Source organism: Strix aluco, chromosome 9, assembly GCF_031877795.1.
Source record: "Strix aluco isolate bStrAlu1 chromosome 9, bStrAlu1.hap1, whole genome shotgun sequence".
In the NCBI taxonomy this organism is placed as follows: Eukaryota; Metazoa; Chordata; class Aves; order Strigiformes; family Strigidae; genus Strix; species Strix aluco.
Window position 1 is genome coordinate 12,876,829 of NC_133939.1, and position 22,286 is coordinate 12,899,114.

The 22,286-nt window shown below is 38.0% G+C and overlaps 1 protein-coding gene across 6 annotated transcripts in view; it reads left to right on the top strand.

Annotated features, from left to right (window-relative positions):
• Positions 1–4,185: 4,185 nt before the first annotated feature.
• Positions 4,186–22,286, top strand: part of RHBDD1 (rhomboid domain containing 1) — a 49,666-nt gene continuing 31,565 nt past the window's right edge. For 4 of the 6 annotated variants that reach the window (XR_012624280.1, XR_012624281.1, XM_074833721.1 and 1 more), the window contains exons 1-3: positions 4,323–4,830; positions 11,251–11,769; positions 15,889–16,021. Coding sequence is in view for 4 of the 6 variants with exons in the window: in XM_074833721.1 (XP_074689822.1) it covers positions 11,337–11,769; positions 15,889–16,021 (566 nt within the window). In the remaining 2 variants the exon portion in view is untranslated. The other 2 variants (XM_074833723.1, XM_074833722.1) reach the window with 2 other exon arrangements.

Here is a 22,286-nt window from a genome sequence, read left to right on the forward strand (position 1 = left end):
AAGGGGCTTAATGCAATTTCTGGAGAAATTCCTTTACTATCTTTGACAAATCCTTCTTTACAAGGAGTGCCAGATAAAGCCCTCCAGTATTGCCTCTGGATTAGCCCAGCTCTTGAGAGCTGGGAACCTGGGAGTATTACAAATTGACATTTCATCTCCTTGGGGGAGCTCCCACTGTCCCAGCATCCTGCAGGCCAATGGAGCACACAAAGATGTCACCAGATTACTGATACAGCCTTGTTACAAAGCAGTTAAAATGTCATAAAAAAATTGGATCAAACCCCATGTTTCCATAAAGGAAAACATGATGTGAATCCTTTATACAAATAGGAAATATCACAAAATTTTCACAGCTACAGTATTAACAAAAATTCCCTGCCAGCAGCAGAATATACTTTAACTTCATGATTTATATAAACTGTGAATGATGAGATGTAAATTATGTTGCCACTGAAAAAAGAACTGTATTCAACAGAATATTTTCTGCCTATAGTATTATTATGGTTAACAACTTTCAGACTGTTTTAGTAATTATTATTTAACATTCCTGTGGTCAAGCAAAATGAACAGAAATGTTGCATATACATGTTTTAAAATCAATTTTAGATGACAGCAGGTTACTCTCTTGTTACTCCATAACCAATAACTTTTTACATTATAGTTTGTTTTCACCAGTGATCTCAAATGATACTCTTGTTGATTTTAATAACTATTTTAGAAAGCCCTTTATCTGCGCAGAGGGATTGCCTGGTACCATCTTTTTGGCACATTTCACACATTCATTTCCTTAACACTGCCTTTTGGTCTACTCTCTTCTTTCCTGGTCACATACAACAGCTTAGGTTTTTGAGGATGAAAATGCTTTGGTTTAACTGAAGTCTCAACACAATGTGGAAGTATCTGGATAAGCGGGAGGTGACTAGATGATCAAAGGCCCCTTTGGCTCTAAGTGTTATGAAACCTTTTTGATGTTAGTCTGTTTCTTCCAGCCCACGTTCAGACCAATACACTTTTTTATTTTCCACCAGATGTTTCTTCCGTTCCTTCCAGCAGACTATATGAACAGAGAAGAACCTCCAGGATATATTCCGTTTTATCTCTATAACCTGGAGAAAGCATCTACATTTTTCACTCCATTTGTCCATATTGTATGTATTGTATTGTATTATAAAGTTATAGCGTTGGTGATGATGGCAGCTGAACTGGAGAAGGTGCAACACCAGCTAAGGAAAACTTAGTATGGGTGGGCTACATAGCAAAGACAAAGCTAATGTCAGATCAAAGACTCTGAAGGAGTAAGCCCTGAATTCATACAAAACATTTGCTATCAGATCGTATTTCCTTATGTATCTCTCAGAAGGGCTTGCCTCCACAGTTTCCGAACCAGAATGGTAGTGGTACAACAGCTGTATATAAACTAATAACATTTAAATTGATACTTTAGTCGTCTGTATTTTGTTAAATTATTGACAAACCGATAATATTCCACGTATCAAATTCTGGGTTACCGCTTCTCTCTTCTACTATTTGTAAACACTGTCACGTACTGACAGTCTAGGAAGGTCACAGTTCCTTTACTATAACTATGCTTTGACATTCTTCTTACATTTGTAGGCGAGTCCTAACTAGTTCCTTCAAGATTAACATAAACAGTGTTTCAAATATGTTGCTATCAGATTCCCAGCATTAATTAAAAAAGTATCCCTCAGATATGGATTTAATTTGCATCCATGCATTCCATAGCAAGCTGTTCCTTCCCAATTACTTCATGTTGAAAAGCCTCAGTATAAATCTCAAAAATGAGTATTCTGAGACCTGCTCTACTGCTCCTAAAACCTGTTTAAACTTTATGCCATTAAGCAAAGGAAAGATCTCAATGTCACTGTTTCATTATGGGTCAACATATGACTAAGCTGTATGTTTACACTGATAATAGCTGTATTATAAATATTTACATGGATTATAGAGTTAGCAGTAAGGCGTAAGCAGTGATAACCGTATGCGTCACTCCTGTGCTAAGTGTACATGCGTTATGAAAATGATGTTTTTGTTTATTTCTTCCTTATTTTCATTCCAAGTATTGAATTCTCTTTCTAATCAGTCCAGCCATAACTAGGAAACAGAACCTATACTGTTAATAGTCACATAAATGGAAAGGGATATTGTCTTACATGAGCTCAACCAACCTTTCATGTGCCAGCCCGTCAGGCGGACTAAATTGCTATTCTTACTCAAGAACATCTTTCATGTTGAGGAAATCTGGGTAATCACACATTCCAGATATGTATGAGCAAGGCTAAGGAAATAAATTTCATCAACTTTTGATTTTTTCCATAAAAAGTTGTAGTTTGTGAACAGTATTTTTCATTTTATTCAATTTTATTGATAAGAAAAATGAACATTTAGCAAAAAGGTAAAAGAAAACCATGAGGTAAATGGTGGTGTGAGATTAAAGAGAGCAGCAGGTGGGTGTTTTTCTTTTCCAACCAGCTATTTATGTAAGTATAAAATAATCCAGATCTGTGGGGTTTTTTAGCAAAATTTGCATAGAAAAGAAAAAAACAAATTTTAAGAACTTAATGGGTATCAAATCCCACACTTGGGTAAAAAAGTACAAGAACAGTTGGGTTTAAATCTATCTATGTATGTGGCCCATTAATGATGGCATCTGAACACATTTACTTAGCCTCCCATTGCTCCTGTGACTGCTATTATCCCTGCTGTATCAATAAGGACCTGAAAAGATGAAATATTAATAAATGATTGCTCAGGTTGACCCAGGAAGTGAACTAGGAGTGAAATCCAGATCTTTTGGGTCCCAGAAGAGAACCACAACCTCAGGACTTGTACATCCAGTAATAAGATCTGGACCTGTACTCAGGCAATAAATACTGCATCTTTAAGAATTATGGACTGGAATTATGATTGCATGAAAATGGAGTAAGCTATTACAGAAAATGGTGCCAATTATAGAAAACCTGATGTATGATAGAAAATCTATTATCAGTCTAGGCATTTATAACTCCCACATCCTGTGATTTCTATGAATTATTATGATTAGCATTAATTGAGGTAACAGATCTAAATGTGCTAAAACTAAGGAGCTTAAGATAACGTGTCTAAATGGTGGCACACACTGAATCTGCCCTCCTCTTTTGGCTTCTGTTTGTTCTTGGAAGAGAAGACTATGCTGAAGTTGCTTGTTTTGGCAAAGTCTGCTCCTTTAACTTGATCTCCACCCTATTTCTAGGAATTCAGCCCCTTTCATGCCTGCCAGTCTGCTGAGCTGTGTGCTGTTTTTGGAAGGACAGAATACAATTTTCTTATAAATTCTATGACATACTTGTATGAATTGCCAAGATGCTCTATGAAACCTAAGTGCCACATAAATGACGGCAAAATAGGGCCATTTACATGTAGCTTTGGCTATGGATTTTGTATGATTCATTTCTAGTCACATATTTGCACCATCAGCTTGCCAACATTTATATGATAACCTATTATTTTAGGCATTTATAATTTGCTCAATGTATTCCCTACTGAATATTAATAGCAAAGCTTGCAGTCTAGAGATCTGCATCAAATTTGGGGAATAATACTTAACACCAGTGACTAGTACTCTCCACAAGTGAAACTAATGCATTCATCTAATTGCCTTCAATGCTTGGAAAAAAATTAAGTGGTTGAACTATTAAACTTACAGAACTAGTTACTGTTTTGCATGTGCAGTAAGACCTTTTCAAAGGGAGCCTAATTATGCATTTTAATGGCAAGTAATACCAGTAACTGATATTTTCACAGACGTTATTAGACTAAACACAGTTCCAGCTGGGAAGCTGGACACCTTTTATCACCTGGAGCTGGTATTTCACAAGAACATACTCGCTGACAGGTTTTGCCTAGGAGCCGGCGCGCTCTCCCCCGCTGTTTAACACCCCCTTATCTTTGCTAATTTGTACTCGCCTCAACACCGCCCCCGCCTGCTTGCAGTGCAGATAAGGCTAGTAACTTGCTAGTAACTCGGTAGTAACTCTCCTTCTTCAGCAATTGCCTTAGCTCCCGGGTGGAGCTGAGTGACGCGAGGGCGGGGCAGGAGCGGGCCACCCTAGGCCTCGCTCTTCCGCGGCCATTTCAAGGCCCGCTCCCCGCCCCCGGCAGAGGGCGCCCGCGGCGGGACCGGCGCATGCGCGGCCGCCGTGAGCGCCGGGGACGGGTCTAGAGCCGCCCCCCTCGGCGCTGAGTGGTGGCCGGGTCACGTGGTACGGCGCGAGGGCCGGGGCTGCTGTTGCTGCAGCCGCTGGGCGCGCGGGAGAACGTGAGTGCTGAGGCGGGGAGGGGGCGCGCGCCGCTGCTGGAGCGGTTGGTTCCTTCGGCCGCTGCCGCCGGGGCCGGGGCGGCAGCAGCGGCAGCGGCAGTCAGCTCGGCGGCAGCACGGCCGCTCCTCCCGGCGGGCGTGGTCTCCCGGCGCCTTTAGCCCATCCCCGCTGGGCCCGTTGTGGGGCCGGTAGGGTTTGGGCTGGCGGGGCGGCGTGAGGGCCCCGGCGCGCGGCGACCGCTCCTCTCCGGCGGAGGGCGGGAGCCGCCCCTGGGGCGGGCGCGAGGGGCGCAGCCTGGGCCTGGACGTCGTGCCCGGGGGGGCGGCTCCGCCCCGTGCCGGAGGCTGTCCGGTACACTGGAACAAAAGCGCTCTGAAGGTGCCTGGGCTGGGGAAGGCTTCCCCTGGAGCCGTTAGCTCTCTGGAGCTGGCTTCTAGCAAGTTGCCTTCTGCCGAGTTTAGCTCGCCCCCCGCTGCCGGAAGCAGAGTGGCGGCGCAAAGTTTGTGGAAATGAAGTGAGTTTCAGAAATGTCGGAAATACCTAATATTTCACACTTGCGACAACTCTCAGCATTTTCCGTTTCTGTAGGACTTTGCTCCTGCAATGCTTTTGAGACGGTAGAAGGAAGCAGTGCCTGAAGGAGCGGAGTGTCGTGTAAAACGGCAGGGATGTGGCAGTGCTGGTTCCTAAAGCCCAAACCACAGATACGCCTGTCTTATCACTAAACTGCAGCAAGTTCATGTGCAGTGACACCTTAATACGCTCTGCTTCTCGTTATAGTTAGGTTGCTTCAACATTTTTGTTTACTCTCATTTCCCTACAGCAGTGTTTTTAGAGACTATGTAACGAATCAACTGATGTAGAAAAAAAAATTCTGACCAGAACTATATCACTTTTTTGTGAAAATGATAAAATAGTAAAAAAACCTCAGAAACCTAAACCTAGAAATAACTTGCACTTGTGTCAAAGGGGAAGCAGTGACCAATGTATCTCAACTATATTTGATAAACTTTCTTATGTTTGTGTAAATACCGAGTTTAAGTAATTCAGGTGTTTTAGAAAATGTATTTAATGATACATGAGTTGGTTTAATTTCCTGAGATAGCATAATGATATTCTTCCTGGAGCTGCACTTTGTTAATTCAGAGAGATTTCAGGTCTTGACAAGAGTTAACATAACACTAATACTAGAAAGTGTATATTTGTGAATTGTTTATTTAACCAGCACTATTTACAGTGGATTTCATTAGAAAGTAAGCTTCCTGTCCTTTCTCCTGCAAACTGCTGACAACTTTTCCTTTTATTTTTCTTCTTGCAACTTGGAATCGCTGGTTTAGTTCAGATTCTGACTGCTGTACGATGCCCAGTGTGTAAATTGTCTGTAATGCATCATATCAGCTTGAGCGTCAAGCTGAAATGCATCATGTAGTTTCCAGAATAAGTCTTCCAGTGCATGCTTAGTCAACTTAGTTGGCTTTGAGGGAAGTTCTGAGAGAGCAAATGTGCAGCTGATTGGAGCTGTACATGGTGGTGGAGTAGCTCCTTCAAACCGAACGACTGTTTGGACGATGAGACTGACCTCTGCTAGGGTTAAAACTTCCAAGTTTGTATTTCCCTAAGAGTGGCCTAAGGAAGCTTGTTGGCTCTACATGCTGTGTCCTTGTGTGGGTTAAGGAAGTGTTGCTTGCTATGACTTCAGTGTCAGTGGAGCCCACTGAATAATGTGAAGACTTTGAATTAGAAGTGGATACCATGTAGGAAATGAAGGCAGATAGATAAAATATAGTTATCTTAAGAACATTTTAGAGATAATGTTAGTAGTCTCAAATGACAGCAGAGACTATAACTGGTCTTTACAATGATAAGCCTTAAAGAAAACTCCAGTGGATGCTTGTTCTGATGTTTAGATCTGTATATTGATTCTAATTAAATTTAAATATATGATATATAAAGTAAATTGCTTTCTTTTTAATGTATGAAGACATGAGTCCAAAATTGTCAGGGCTTCCAGTGATATTGAAAGTTAATAATTACAATGAAACAATTTGAATAGCTCCGTATTTTAACTGAAGGATGGATAGGTTGCAGCCTTTAAGTGTTTTGAGATGAAATAGCAGTATTCTGAATTCTAAATGCTTAGTGTCTAAGATGTTCATATGTAAGATGTGAGGCGGAGTACAAGTCCCTTCTCTTTCCTCCGAAAGCTGTCTCGTTTATTTTGGGATAAGGCATCCAAAAGTATTCTTGGCATGTATTATTTAATATGTCTGTATTTTATTCTGAATAGTAATTGTCACACCCTTCAGAACACAATTTTCAGTTTTAAGTTGAAGTTGTTAGCCTGAAAGCTTATTTTGTTAAGGTCTTATTTTCAGTAGTATTTAATAGGATTAAAGAACTATAAAACATTTTCAATTTTCATGCTGAAGCAGATGTAAGAGGCAGAGGAACTTCCTTATTCTCACAGAAAACTTTGAAGGGCATTTAAAATAAAATGTGGCATGTTACAAAAAACCCCACACTTTCTGGCGTAGCCTTTTATGCAGTCATTTTATGTTGTTATTTAACTTTGTATTGTTTCCATTCAGCAAGGTAGTTACTGACTTAAATTATTTTAAAACATTTGTATTACAGATGTATGACTTCTCATACCAAATTCTGAAATGTTGTGTTTTTTCAGTTTAAAGTTCAGTATTCCTTTGAATAAAAGCACATTATGCCCTTTAAAGGCACATTTGATTAATCCAGAAGTCATTCTACTTTTATAATTATGTCAGAACCTTGTCTTTTGTTATGAACTATGCAATTGTCTATGCATAGTTTCAAAGCATATTTTAACCGACAGCTTGTGGTTGACCTTCTCCTTGCATACATATTAAAAATAAAGAGGGTGATTCATTATGTTTCAAATTTTTGAGTTTTTTCTTGCATTGTTTTTTTTGTTATGCTTTCCTTCCCCTGCCCCCCTCCGAAGTTTGAGGGCAATAGTAGAATGGTTTACAGTTTGCTTCTGCCTCCTTTGTAGGACTCTTCTTTTGTCCTAAAAACACTGTTTCTGTTTCAGTCTTTACTTGGGTAAGTCTTTGTAGCCTGGGATTGTCTTCATAGACAGGTAGTGTGGGCCTGTCTTTGGCTTATCTGTGGTGTGAAGGGGTTTATGCTCAGGATCTGATACTTACCCTTTACCTGTTTCAGGTGGTTTTTACATTTGTCTAGCTCTAATCTGGACATGTAGGCTGAATGCCCAGTTTTTTTCTGGAGTGCCCAGGGTTCTTTACTGGAGCACATCTCCTGGTTTAGTTTCATCTGAAAAGAGATGAGTTCATGCACACCCAGTTCACTCCATATTGTGAACCACAGTGAAGTCAGTAGGGGCAATGGAGAAATTCACTTCCAAATCATACTCCTGATCTGAACTGAAAGAGTAACCCTGGGATTTTGTTCTGTCAGTGAAGAGTTATACAGTGCTAAAGTACCTCCATTACAAATAATTTTTGCAAAGCAATGAGAAGAACAAAGCAGTCTAGAGAGAAGGTTGGTGACAGATCTGAATATCAGGATGTGCCATGCAGATAATGGCAAAATCTGTAGATTGTGACTGCATTCACCCGCAGTAGGAATGAGATGTTACACATCCCCATCTATTCATAAAAATCTAGGCTTATGTCACAGTGCTATTTTTTTTTTAAGGAGAAGGGTAGTGAGCTGGATTTTGCTTCACATAAACATAAATCAAAATTTCAGGGTAGTTCTGTCCATTTTGGGGGGAAGCAAGGGTACAGAGAGAGTCTTTAACTTCAAATTACGGCTATAGGAAAAGACAGTATAACATTTCATTTTAACTGGTATTTACTAAAATACTTATCACATGATTTTTCAGTAATATGAAGTCATAATATTGTATGGTTGCCAAGTGAGCAAGGGGGGTTGTCACAGCAAAAATAAAAGTTTAAATGCTCTGCACTTGGTTAGTACAAAACAAACAAACAAATTCCGAGAATGTTTAGTTCAGACATTTATCTTGAGTAGGTGACAAAAATGCAGACACGTGGCAGCCTAGATGCAAGACAAATGTCCATTTCAAGTCTGTTCTGGAAATTTGTACATTTTGAAGTGGGTGGCATGTTTTCAAAAAAGAAAAAGGAATAAATGCTTCATTGTTTCAAGCCTTATTAGGCTTTTAATAAGCAGAGTAGAGGCTGCAGAAGAATGTTCAAACAGTTGAAAGCTCTATATATTTTAAGTGAATTGCATTCCAGAAGGCTCTCAAATAACTGTTTTCTTTCTTATATCTTTTCCTTTATAATCAAACACATAATGTGTCTTGGCTGACAGTTTTGATTCCTCCCAGTAATAGGAATGATTTATAATATGTAGCAGTACTGTAATCATGGTGTAAACCATTCCCAGTATTGTTACGTGGTTGTTGTACAGATATGTGCTGTATGCAGGTTTCTTCTCCTAGGTGCATGTGGAAACTAAAGAGTATCAAAAGCGGGGTGGAAACTTTAAAAAGTAAGACTGTAGTATTTGGCAATTTGAACAACGTGGTATGGCAGGATTTTGGGGTTTCCACATAACTTGCGTTTAAATGATGTTGACTTAAATTCTAGCACTTTTTATGTCAACTGTTTGGTGGTGGAAAAAAATGTAGCTGTGTCAGTGGTATGAGAAAAGTCAGAGGTTTGGGCAGATGCATGTAAGAACAGTTTGGGGATGTTGGTGTACCTGGTATCAGAGCATGTAGTATGGAAAAAGAGAATGACATTGATTAAACTTTTGATTAAGTAATTTTTTTGTAATGTTGACATTAAAAAGTCAAAGGCTGATAATGCTAATTATCATCTACAGCAATCAATTTACACTTTAAGAGGTCTTAGCTCATTTGAACTTTGTAGGGACTACAGCTGTGGTCTCTGTAGTTAAATTGTGAGGGTCAGAAACTGGTTTTTAAAGGCACATGTTCAAGAGGCCTGATATAAAGCGTGTTTCTGCTGTTTTGGGCAAGGCTTAGACATTATGTAGCATCTCTGAGGTTAGACCATGGGAAAAAATGCAGTGTATTTCCTTTTAATGTAGCAAATGTGTCTACTTGCATTCTGTTCTACTACAGTTGTTTTGAGGATGCTACTAGAGTTTTTCTTCCTTCTCTTAAAGTGCTATAATAAGCATAAATGCAATTTAAAGAGAAATCCAGAGACTAGAAAAACTTAACTGTAAGAAATAGCATTAATTAATTGTATGTGTGAACTAGCATGGAAGTATATGCCCCTCTCAGATATAAGTAGAGGAGGTAGGCTGGCTCCTAGATAATCTTATTTGATGTTCAACCCTGTGCAGATTTCATACTTCCTTTTGCTGTTATTAGGATAGCATAATTCAGAGGTGATTTCCTTCTTTTTCCATGTGTTCACTTACTTTGTGTGCTGCAACCTGATCAAATTATTAATGATACTCTGAATACTTAAAGAAAAATGTTTAGTAAAATGTTTGCGGCATATGAGTGGTCTGTAGAAATGTGAAACTCAGTCCTAATAAACATAACATGGAATATTAAACTGTGTATCTTGAGCTGTTGTCCCTTTCCCCTTATAAAGGTGTCATTTTTTTTTCAGCTGTCCTCCAGAAGAATTAGATTGTTGCTTGTTTATCAAATAAACAAGAATCTGTTTACAGAGGAAGCATTTGATGTGATTAATTGGAAAGGAATTTAAACTAAATAAAAAGTTAGTATATTAGCAACTTATTCTAACTATTTTATAATGTAAGTGCAGTTGAGATGAGAATTTTTTGTATATTTCAGGAAATATTGAAACCTGATAGCAAAGTTTTGAAGAGTAGGTTTATTTTGCTGGCTCTACATAGTTGATATTTGTGTGAAATAATGTATTACATATCTTTAATAGTTTAGGAAAGAACTGGTATCCTAGAGGTGGAGAAGAGTGGCCACACTGTTGTTGTGCCACCTTGAAGAGTTTTGAGAACTAAAACCAGTATTGGCCAACTTGAGGTAGCCCTCAGAAGCTACTTGAAATTCAGTGTCTCTTCCTGTCTTCCACAGGTGTTTCCACACTCTAGAAAATCCACGGCACCTTGTGCTCCTTATTCTCCGATTAAAATTGCACGGTTTAGCTTGATGCCCTTTCTCAGTTTCTGTTATAGTAACCCTATTTCTAGCTAGATCTAGAACTATATTGGTCCTTTAAATCCTTTTAATCCTCTATTTTATTTGACATAAATAGGACAGAGATGAATATTTTGCTATAACTGTCTGGAAATTTTATGTGCTGTTCTTGTATATGATTTCTTCCTACAGTTTTTTTCTCCATCGCATACTTTTAAACTAAACTTCGAATTCTAGTCACTAGGAAAGCAGCAAGAATTTTCAAAGCTTACATTTAGGAGTAGTTAGCTGTGTGTCTGTTACTTTTTGAAATTATAACTTTTAATTTTCATTCTTAGATTGTATTGAATATTTGTAAAAGTTGGAAAAATGGTCATGAAAATAAATTATATACGTAGCAAAAATAGGAAGCCTGAAAACCGGGACTCTAGAGAAGAATTTTTAACTGGTTTCCTTCCTGAAATTTTAATAATTCTGAGTGAATCAGAATATTAATGAGAACATGTCTAGAACACCCAGCAATTTTTATGGATGAAGTAAAGCCTGTCCAGGGATATGAAAGACAGATTGCAGACTCCTATTTCTCACACTGCTTGTCTGGATTATCTGTGTAAATCCCTTTTACTTGTGTCTTATCCCACTTTAAAAATGGTGATTTTTTTTTTTTAATTCGAATTTTTGTTCTGATTTTAAAAAAGAGGTCTCAGCTGATTAGCTTGAAGAATTTGCTGTGTTAAAAAAAAAAAGCAGTGATGAGCTTGAAAACTCCCCTGTATATGTATAATAATGCAGTTATCTTTTTTCTTTCAGAATTTCCAAAAGTTCAGTGGTTTTGAATTCGAACAAAAGACTAGAAATCGGAATAATCTTCACACTTCTTTGAATAAGAAGTAATAATGCAGCGAAGGCAGGGAAGAGTCAATGCTGGACTGCTTTTGCTGCTTTATCAAATTTCTCAAGTTGGACTCCAGAACATTCCTTCTGTTACCCTTGGGGTACTTGCACTGAATATTTTTCTCTTTCTGAATCCTGTGAGGCCCCTATCTGAAGTGTGTATCAGTGTAAATGAAGGCTTCTACAGAAAGAACTGGCAGCGTTTACTGCTTTCTCCTGTCCACCATGCAGATGACTGGCATTTATATTATAACATGATTTCCATGCTTTGGAAGGGAATAATGCTGGAAAAAAAGCTTAAGAGCATATGGTTTGCATACATCATTGCAGTATTTTCAGTGCTGATTGGAGTTGTTTATATGGTGCTGGAATTCATGCTTGTGAAAATTCTGGATGATCCTTCGTATGAAATGCATTGTGCTGTAGGTTTTTCAGGTAAGGCACATAATTGGTCCAATTTACATATGTAAAATTAATATTTATGGGTACTATATAACCATATTTGTTGAATGCAGAAAATGGATACGCATGTATGTGGTTATGTCAGTAGAGTTATCCAATTTTTTTAGTTTAAAGCATGTACTCCGGGTATGAACTTTCTGTTGTTCAGTTCATGTTCCTGTGACCAGCAGTGTCTTTACCTGAGAACATGAAAAATACCATCATGCCAGCAGAACTATGTTTTCTGTTTAATGTCAGTGACTATTAGAAGGCTGATGCTTTTAATTTTTTGATATCAATAATGCTTATTAGGTGGGTTCTAGAAAAGCCTATCACTTTAAAACTTTTATCATCAAATTGCAAATTATTGATGCCTGTCTTTAGAGAGACTCCCCAGATTTGTTTCTGCTAGAAACATTTAAGCACCTGATTTTGGTCACCTTTCAGTAATGGTCTTCTCTTTTCAGGAGATCAAAGTTTCAAGTCAGTCAACTCCTCCTCTTCAAAAAAAATCCCCAGTCAGGTGGAGAAGTAGCACTGCTTTTCCAGATATGTAGGGTTTTTCCTTGCGGTCACTGGGACCTAGCATTAGAAGGCAAGTCCTCCTTTTCAACCTCTGAGAAAGGTGCTTCAGCACCTCTGAGGGTTCCTTGTAGTACTTGAATCAGTGCTAGTTGGAACATTCTGGTCATTGCTCATTTGGAGTGTCACATATTCTCTGGTCACCCACCCTTTGGTCCGAGACATGCCCAGCTCTAATATTGGCCTTTATGGCTGCTGCAGGGGCCCTGAGTGCAACCTCTTCTGAGGGGTTTGGTAGCCCGTGGTTGAGGACAGCTCTGATACAGGGTAGCTGCGGCCCACCTCAGACTAGTGGGAAAAGAGGTTTGCGAGATGGCTGAGGGAAGCTTCGCTGGGGGCCTTTCACCTCATTGCTCAGCAGCTGCTTTTAAGCTCAAGCCCGCTGCATTGTCCGTGTCTGAGCTATGTTGCATCTGTGTCTGGCCATGTGCTCCTCTGACCTGGGCCCTGACTTGACTTGCTGCCTTCACAGAATCTTCTAGGTTGGAAAAGACCTTGAAGATCACCTAGTCCAAGAATTAACCTAGCACTGACAGTTCCCAACTACACCATATCCCTCAGCTCTATGTCGACCCAACTCTTAAACACCTCCAGGGATGGGGACTCCGCCACCTCCCTGGGCAGCCCATTCCAACACTTAACAACCCGTTCTGGAAAGAAATGCTTCCCAATATCCAGTCTAAACCTTCCCTGGCGCAACTTGAGGCCATTCCCTCTTGTCCTATCGCTTATTACTTGGTTAAAAAGACTCATCCCCAGCCCCCTACAACCTCCTTTCAGGTAGTTGTAGAGGGCGATGAGGTCTCCCCTCAGCCTCCTCTTCTCCAGACTAAACAACCCCAGTTCCCTCAGCCGCTCCTTGTATGACACGTGCTCCAGACCCTTCCCAGCTTCGTTGCCCTTCTCTGGACGTGCTTCCTTTGGCCCTGCTTTGTCAGGAGGATGTGCCTGGTGATCTGGGCTCCTGGCCAGCCCCGCTGATGGTCAACAGCCAGCCCTGTGCACTGGGCCCAAGGGCTGTGGAGCTGGGCCCCTGCTGGGGAGGGTGCCACCTACCTGCCTCCCTGTTCCTCTGGCATATACTTCCTTTGCAGAGTATCTCACTCTTGCTGTTCCCTAACAGTGACTGCAGAACCCCACTGAATATTTATTATTAGTGGTAAAATGACTGAAATATATGCACTTGATCCAGTCTCAGCTGGACTTTCTAGGGTTACTTTTTATACGGTATTCCAACTATTGCTGGGTGATTTGTGAGGGAAATGTGCTCTGTAATATGCTCTGTGAACAACCAGGAGGTGCTGCCATCAAGCTTCTTTTTGAACCTGTTGTATCATCCTAGACTGTAGGATGAGAAGTTGAGATCTAGAAATTGTGAAGAAGTATCTGTTTCAGGTATTTGCTTATATAATGTACCATCCATGTGAGGTTTTTCTTATATGTTCCTATTAGTTCATACCTTAAAACAGCTTAGTATCAACACAGTTCTTACTGGGAATGAGAAGGGTGAATATTTCAAAAATTTATGATGAAACTTCTTTATAACTGGGAATATGATACTACTATATAATTGGGTAGTGTTGAGATTTCACTGTAAGGTTTTTTCACCAGATTAGTCTCCAGCTTCTCAATTAGCCAGATAGCAATTTATATGTCCCTTCCCTCAAACCAACAGAAGGGAAGTTAGATTTAGTGATATAATTACCCAGGTGATGCAGGTTTATGGCTTCCCATGCTTTATGGCAAAAGGGACCAAGTTACTGAAGAGCAGTGGTGCTGGCAGGCAGGGTGAGCAGTGATGATAGGCCAGATGGGGCCCCCATTTCATTCTTTACAAAGAGACTCATGTCAGCCATACTACAATATCACCTGGACCATATATTTTGGATTTTTTAGTGAACTAAAAAGAGTGGGATAAACCTCTAATCTACTAAGCCATTTGTGCAGGGGACAAAAAGCTTGACTTTTTGTCCATTTAGGATTACCTAATTGGATTTTAATTTGCATGTTCTGCAAGGTAAAATAGTTCAGATCTAACATCGAGTATTGCAACCTGTTCTGATGTCACTTACCTTTTGCAGCATCTTTTGACTATTCAAAGCTTGGAAATGTGGGTCTGCAGCCTCTTGCACCTGCATTTGACTATTATTCAGGCAGCAGGTGAAAGTAGCTCTGACAGATTTAGTATTCATAGTTGATCTTTCTAAACCTTCAGCATTCTCAACATGACCTTCAGCATAAGTAATTTGTCTTCAGCTGGGGCAAGTGGCATGTCTATGGAACAGCTGTTGAAGAAAATATGAATGTTTTCCTGATAATTATTTCTTTAAGAGCCAATCTGTATGCATATTTGACCTGTTCACTTTAACAGGTTTTAAGATTTTAGGATGCCTGGATTTATTTTTTTTAAATTTTATTTTAAATGGATGAAACAGACCTGCCCCTTGTACCACTGGATGGAACCTGACAATACAGACGAGACACTTTAAAAAAAAAAAAAAAAAAAAAAAAATTGAAAAATTGAAAAAAATTGATGGTGAGCCAAAAGAGGATTGGATGGAGATGACTCCTAAACTGCACTGCTGCTATCAGATATTTCTCCCCTTTAGTAAATTCAGAGTTTCTGAACAAGTCCAGTTTTATCAGCGGAAAATAGCATGAGTATGTGTGTATATGTGCATACACACACCTTTGTTTAGATTTGTTTGTAGAATAACAATATTTACGTCACTGGATAGATTAAGGAATTTTGCTATCTCTTGTTTTCTGTGGTGTTAGAAGGGGAGGGGAGCCTTTTTCATGATTTTATCTAGTACATCTGTATTGATGTTCAACTTTGCTGTCTTTTCCATGTCAAATCTAGTACTTGTTGATTTTTCAGAGGTTTTTTTCAGACAACTGTGTGAGCTTTCTCTTGAGAGGAACTTCAAAAACATTTTGAAAGTTCCAGTAAATTATGTGAATTCATTCTGTCATATTAGCTATTGCTTGCGTGATAAAACAGTAGCAGTCAAATAGAAATGAATGATTATTTATTGTCATTAAAGTTGATTTATCTACTGGTTTTTTCAGAAACAAGTGATTCTGGAGTATATGTAAAATGATTTTCATTTCAGAATTTGAGCTTACTGTTGAACTTCACATGTATCTCTTGTTTTCAGTAATGGCTTTTCTCAACTCATGGAATATTTTTTTTGAGTTCAATAATTTTGTCAATTATTTCAACTAGAACTCCCACTTTAAAATTATGTTTGTATTGTTTTGAATACCTGAATAGCTACAGTGAGTAGGCATATTAAAAAGCAACTTAGAATTGGCTGTTATACAAACATGTAATTTTTTTAATCCTTTTTTTTAAGTCACTGAAAAGTAGCACTGAAAAAACAGCTTGGAGCTGTTGTTCTGGCATGTGACAATATGCTTCACAGTACTGTGAAACTGTATGGTACTTCAATTTTAGTAGTTGTTTGCATTTCTTTATTATTTGGGCACAACTACTTCTGTCTTTATGTGATTTCTTCTGTTTTGCAGGAGTCTTGTTTGCTTTGAAAGTTCTTAACAACCATTACAATCCAGGAAGAGTCAGCAGCATCCTTGGATTGCAGATATCCAGCAAATATGCTTGTTGGGTGGAGCTGGTGGCTATTCATTTAATCTCCCCAGGGTAAGTGTGTTTAATATTTCAAAATTAGAAGAAGAAATTTGGGCTATCTGAAGTAGTTTGACATGTATTATGAAGTATGTGTAGTGTTAGCTGGTATCCACATGGAGCGTTGAGGCTACGATTAAGTGTTAAGGCTACAGTCTGCTTTTTTCCTTAACACCCTTTATTTTGAGCACATTTCAAAATAAAAACCTGAAATACTGTGCCCAGAAGGTATTCAGTATTTGAGGGAAGATAACAAAAGTTGATTGACAAGGAAAAGGGACATGCATTTTCAGCAAAGTAACCAAACTAATACACTGTAGTGGCAAGGGCTTCATTAACAAAACTGCATTCCATTGTTTGCTTACTATTTCTGTCCTAGTGCCTTCTGTCCATTTGTTGTAGTCACTCCTCTAATTTATGATAAAGTTATCATCTAGTATTTTGCAAATTTTATGCAATTTCACTGTTCTGTAGTCTTGCTGATTGTCTTCCTCCTTTTCCTTCCTCAGTTCTGCCAGCACTGTTCATCCGGCCCTACCTCTGTTGAGAATAGTGCCTTTCTCTTTGGCAGTTGATTTCTGGAGTTCTAGTTGCAAATCTGTAATTTTCTTGTGTAATATTTTATAACTGTCAGTCATATGGGAGAATATATGTGAAGTACAGACACCAAACTTACAAACTACCAAATCACAGTTTATATACAATTTCCCACTTTTCAGAAAGATTAAAAAAAAAGGGAGCAAAACTGACAGACTCCTCATCAGATACTATGATACAGCAAATAGAACATTTCCTAGACCAGAATGAGAATTCACATATTTACATTAAACACAGGTTTTACTGACTTACTGCCTGATTGACTACAGCTAGGAATCCTAGGTTAAAAGACAGAAGAACTGCAGAGTGCGCTGTTCCAAATGCAATTTTACGTGTGAGCTGGAGGTCACTTTCATGGCATTACTACAAGTATAAAACCAAAGTTTTCAGTGCATTAAAACATTCTTCTGAAAAATATAAATTGTCGTGTTAGCTGAACATAGTTTTTGTTTGGTGATATGTTTAATACTACTGTTTGTTTTATTATTAAAGAATAATGACAGAACATTATGTCTGAAGTAATATCATGAGCATATTGTACTGTATCTGGTAGAGGAAAAACCTGAGTTTAGTGGTTGGGTACTGCTGTTTTTCAGTTACTTTACTGCAGAAATGTCTTTGGGGTAGAAACTGTATAGACAGTCCAGAAAGAACATACCTTTTCATAATTTTATGGAAGCTTAGATTGTTCCCTGGTCTAAAGAACCTCTACCTTGTTAGATTCAAGATTGATAGTTAGGACAATTTCACAGCACTTAAATGGTAATGGGGGCCACAGAAAACAAGTAGTAATCTCCAGAAATTCATGTCCCAGAACACAACATGTTTAATTAGTAACTGCCAACTGCCTTGAAATGAACCATGAAAATTGTTGCTCTTACATGCTCATCTGCGTGCTCAGGGCATGTTGTAATATTTGAAGTATCTGATTAAATAGTGTCCCTTTGTAGATCAAGTTGCATAATTTAGTTTTGAATAGAGAAGAGGTCAGTAATTGGGGCAGAATTCTGTCCAGTCAGAAAGACATGCAATAAATTTGGACCTGCCTTAGTGGAGTGATGTATCAGGATCACCTGAACATCCATAACCAATGAAGGAATCAGAAGTAATATTGAGGCTACTGGAAACTTTGATTTGTGTACTAGGAGAGGATTTAGGGTTTTACTGGCATCTGTTAATTCTTTTCTTTCTCGTTAATGTTTTTGTTATGGGGAAATTTAAAAAGACATGTAATATCTTTCTAATCTTTGCCTTCTGTAAAGTAAGGATATTGAGATGTAGGCTTTGTATAGCAATCCTTGGGATAATTTCTTTGATGGAAGACCAGGCCTGTGAAAAGCTATTTTATGTTTAATCTATATGCCTTTTCCAGAATTGGGCATGTGGTATCTTAAGTCATCTAGCCCTTTAGCATGAAGGTACTTTACTTATACTCACTGTTGAAGGGAAAGCCTATCTTTCAGGTTGTTTCTGAAATAAATACTTATCAGATTGTCAAAGAAGTCACTTTGGGGTTGGAAGGTGGACATTACAGTTTTTTTCAAACTTTTTCAGAAAGTTAAAAGTTAGAAAGGATGAAAATAGTGGGAGAGTGGAAAGCTAGGAGTGGAGAAGAGTAGAGGATGTTATTTTTTTCAGCATTCAGCATTTCAGTGCTGAGGTTTGGTATTGTGACTGTCCAGAATTGCTCTTTTTGTAGTTTTTCAGAAATAGTGAGACTTGCTATTCTGGAGTTCAGAGGATCTCAAAGATGTCTAACATTTCTGTAGCTCACTGCATCTCTGAAAACTGGCTTAGGCATTTCTCTAGGCCTCCTTTTGACCTGTGTTTTGGTAGGTTTTATAGTTACTGGCTTTCAGGTGTCTGAAAACATTTTCCAGATCAGTGGATGATGCAATCCATAAAATGTATAATTCTTCTTACTTTTTTCTATTTTCTAAATTAGTTCTAGCTGTGAGTTTGTTTCCAGGTTCTTTTTCATAACTTTTTCTAAATAAACTAGATTAAGTGTTCATCTGAACCAGTTCTGTTGACCTTTTTTTTGGCAATTTAAGATGCTTATTAGAGTTTTTCATCTTAAAGAGAAGGCTTTACGAACCGCGAACTATCCCACACAAGAGCACAGCAATAGATCTACATTTGGCAATAGAGATGCAGATCACTGTCATAAGGGTTCATAGCTGACAACTGAAAACGTAGTACAGTTGTATAACAAATCAACAATGACAATTAGTTGTTGCCTCATTTCACCTGGGTTCAAGGATCCATGGGAAGTCAAAATCTCAAAGCAGATCATGGTCGCAACAGGTAAACATAATAGGAATACTGAGTTTTTAATTAAAAAAACCCTAACCACAAAACACCAACAAGCCCCACCAATATATATATATATATTAATATATAATTAATTTATATATATTTGAAAATATAAGAACATATTTTGATAAATATGGTTTTAAATTTTGACTTGTACCCTTCTCAGTCTCAACTCTGGTATGGCGTCTGGTGTGAATACAAACATTTTGCATAGCTCTAATAAACTTAACCTCATGAGATTCTTTGTATGTATCTATTTTCTGATTTCATCTGCTTTTTTTAATTTCTCACTTGTTAATGCTTAGGAATACCACTGGTTATCAGTGAGATTTACTGTTGAACTGTTTATTATGCTTTTTATTGATGAGAACTGTTTTGTCAGGAACAAACTGATCAACTAAAAAACCTCCAGGTTTGACAAGAATGGCATTATGTGATGAGAACCATTTTATACCTTTTGTTTTTTGGTAAAATTTAACTTTTTGATGCTATTTTACCAGTGTGTTACAAAATTACTAACAAGTTCCCTATTTCCATTTAAAGAAGGAATGGCATTTTCCGGTATAGGGCTGTGTAAAACAAGTTGACTTTTACTTATGCAATCATTTAATTTGGTTTCATTTTCATTCAGGTATATACGATCTTTTCACTAAAGAATGCAGCAATGGCTTAAGCTAAAGACATCCTTCTGTTGCTAAATAAGTGGCTTTGTTCTCTGGTGTAATTGCATGGGTAAATAATAATGCCTACCAGACTGGGGTTTGTTGTTAGAAATCATGGAAGTTAAGTGATAGGTGTAGACTTTCTTCTGTTTTTGTTTGTTGAGTCAGGTGACTGACACCACAGAATTAAAACAATTCAGCATAAATTCACCAACAGTAAGGAATTTATTTGAATTCATTGTAAGGATAGTGGAACAACATTAATGTACAAATTGATACTGAGAGGCTTGTAAACATTGGGTCAGAATCTCATGCATGAAGAGCAAATGCAGTCCAAATGGTTTTCCCTCTAGTGGTACCGGTTTTCACGGGAATTACACAGCCAAATGAAAGAGTATAATTAATTCTGTTTAGAAGATTTTTCTGAAGTAATGTGCACATCAGCTTGATGGCAAATGTCTTCAGGAAACAGTATTTAGGCATATTGCATAATTATCATTAGTATGAAGTGAATGGTTGAGATAAATAAGATCTCCGGGGAGATCTACATTTTCAAACAAAAAGTTAAATGAGACATCATTTGAATTTCTTGGTACCAGGGAGAACATTGGTTAATACTGATAAAGCTCATTGACATTTAGAGAAAAAACATGCAATTTAAAAAGTCAAGAACCCTGTTTTTATTCCCATTCAAAGTTCAGCTGGTATTATAGAAAGTGAAAATTGTACTGTGAAAAAAAAAATTGCCTGTCAATTTTTCTTTATTAACCAGCAGGAAAAAAGGCAGTAGTTTATTATGTTGCAATCACAAGAATGTTTCTTCATTAGTCTAACTGAAACCAGCAGTTTTTTAGCTAGTAAAGTATACGTTCCAGTCGAGACATTGCTGTTCTTATGAATAGCGTAAAAATCCTATTGTGGAATCAGTTGATAATGGAGGTTGCTTTATCACTGATATTGTAAGAGGTTTAAAAAATTATTCAGAATTATATATTATTATAAAAAGCAGAAAATAGGAGTAACCTCAGTTTTCTGGACTAGAGAAGAAAGAAGAGTGAAACGTACAATACAGGTGAAAGGAACCTTGGTAATACGTACTTGAACAGGACTTCTTCACACAACTTGTGCTTTTTTGTAAACTGTTTATTAATTTCAGCCAAATTCCATAGCATTTGGTTCTAAATTTTGCATATAATCCTACCTTGTGAAAACAGTTGTAGTTTTCCCATTAACGTTAATGCCTGCAGATAAAACTGAGACAGCCTCATAGGCAAGAAATCCATTATACAATTTTTTTAAAAAGGCAACCTACTGAAAATTAAAGTTCACTGTAAAATGTAGTAAAATCTCAAGAAGAGTGACAATTGAAGTATTACTCAGGATTAGTTGTTCAAATATATTTAAGTTAATTTCATTCGAAATATGAGTATTCTCTTTAGATGAAGGCATGTGGATAGAAGAGCATTAATTGCATGTGTAAAACAGTTATTTCCTGTAATTAAATTGCGTAATTCTAGTCTACTTTTTTATAAAATAAGAATGATTATAGAGGAGCTGAGTGAATCTGATCTCAGAACAAATGGTCTGAGTGGTAACTTCAGAAGGACAAACATGTATATGTTTGTATATAAACATGTTTATATATGTGTGTGTATATGTAATTTATACTTATCAATGTTTAATCTAATGCACTTTTAAAGACCATCACTATAATAAACTCTGATTGCTCCTTGCAGGGTCTTAGTAGCCCTCTCCTTTTCACTTGCGAAGTGGAGGCAAACATGGGAGAGAATGGGCCCTGAACCCAACAGGGTCTGGGAGGCCTCTGCCTCATCTGGATGGAGACCCCCCAGTTTCTCCAGGCAGTCTGTTCTTCTACTTCAGTGTCTTTAAATCTCTTGCTGCAACTTATGTGCATTACTCCTTGTCCTATGGATAGAGAATGTGGAGAGTGTATTGATTCCTATTTGTGACAATCTTTTCCATATTTTAAGATTACTGTATCTGTGAGAGAATTTTTCAGTGACTTAAGTGATTGTGATCCCTGCAGTCTTTTCTCAGAAGTTTTTTGTAGGTTCTCCATTTTTTTGTTGCTCTTCTTTTTGTGCAGTATGCAAAAAGTAGGCTCAGTTCTCCAGCTGAGACCATTGCTGAGTAGAGGGGAAGGCTACTTCATTTTACTTCCAGATAGTGCTCCTGTTTACGTATTTCCAGTAAAATACTTGTGTTTTCTATAGTGGTCTGACATGTTGATCTGCTTTATTGCATAATTCACTGTGTGCCCCAGGTCCCATCCTGAGGCTCTCCTGCTAGCCAGTCACTTCTAGCCTGTTTGTATAGTTGATGATTTCTGTGGTGTGTTCAGAATTCCATATTTGTCTTTATTGAATTGCGCTCTATTTTTTCCAAAACACTACTTGATTTTGTCAAGGTTGCTTTAAATTGTAATGCCATCTCCAGTGACCCTTACACCTTCTCTTAGTTTGTAAATAATACTTGGAATAGACTCTTGCAAAAATCCACTTGATTCATATCCTAAGTTTGATAATGAATCACTGATAAGTATTAAGTCAGGTTTACCAACCACTTAAGGATCTGCATAGTGTAGTTTTAGAGTTTAAGGTTTTAAGCCTTCTTTATGACAAATGCTGTGAGATAGTGCTGCATTCTTTCAGCATGTGACATCTGCTACTTCTCCTTTTCCA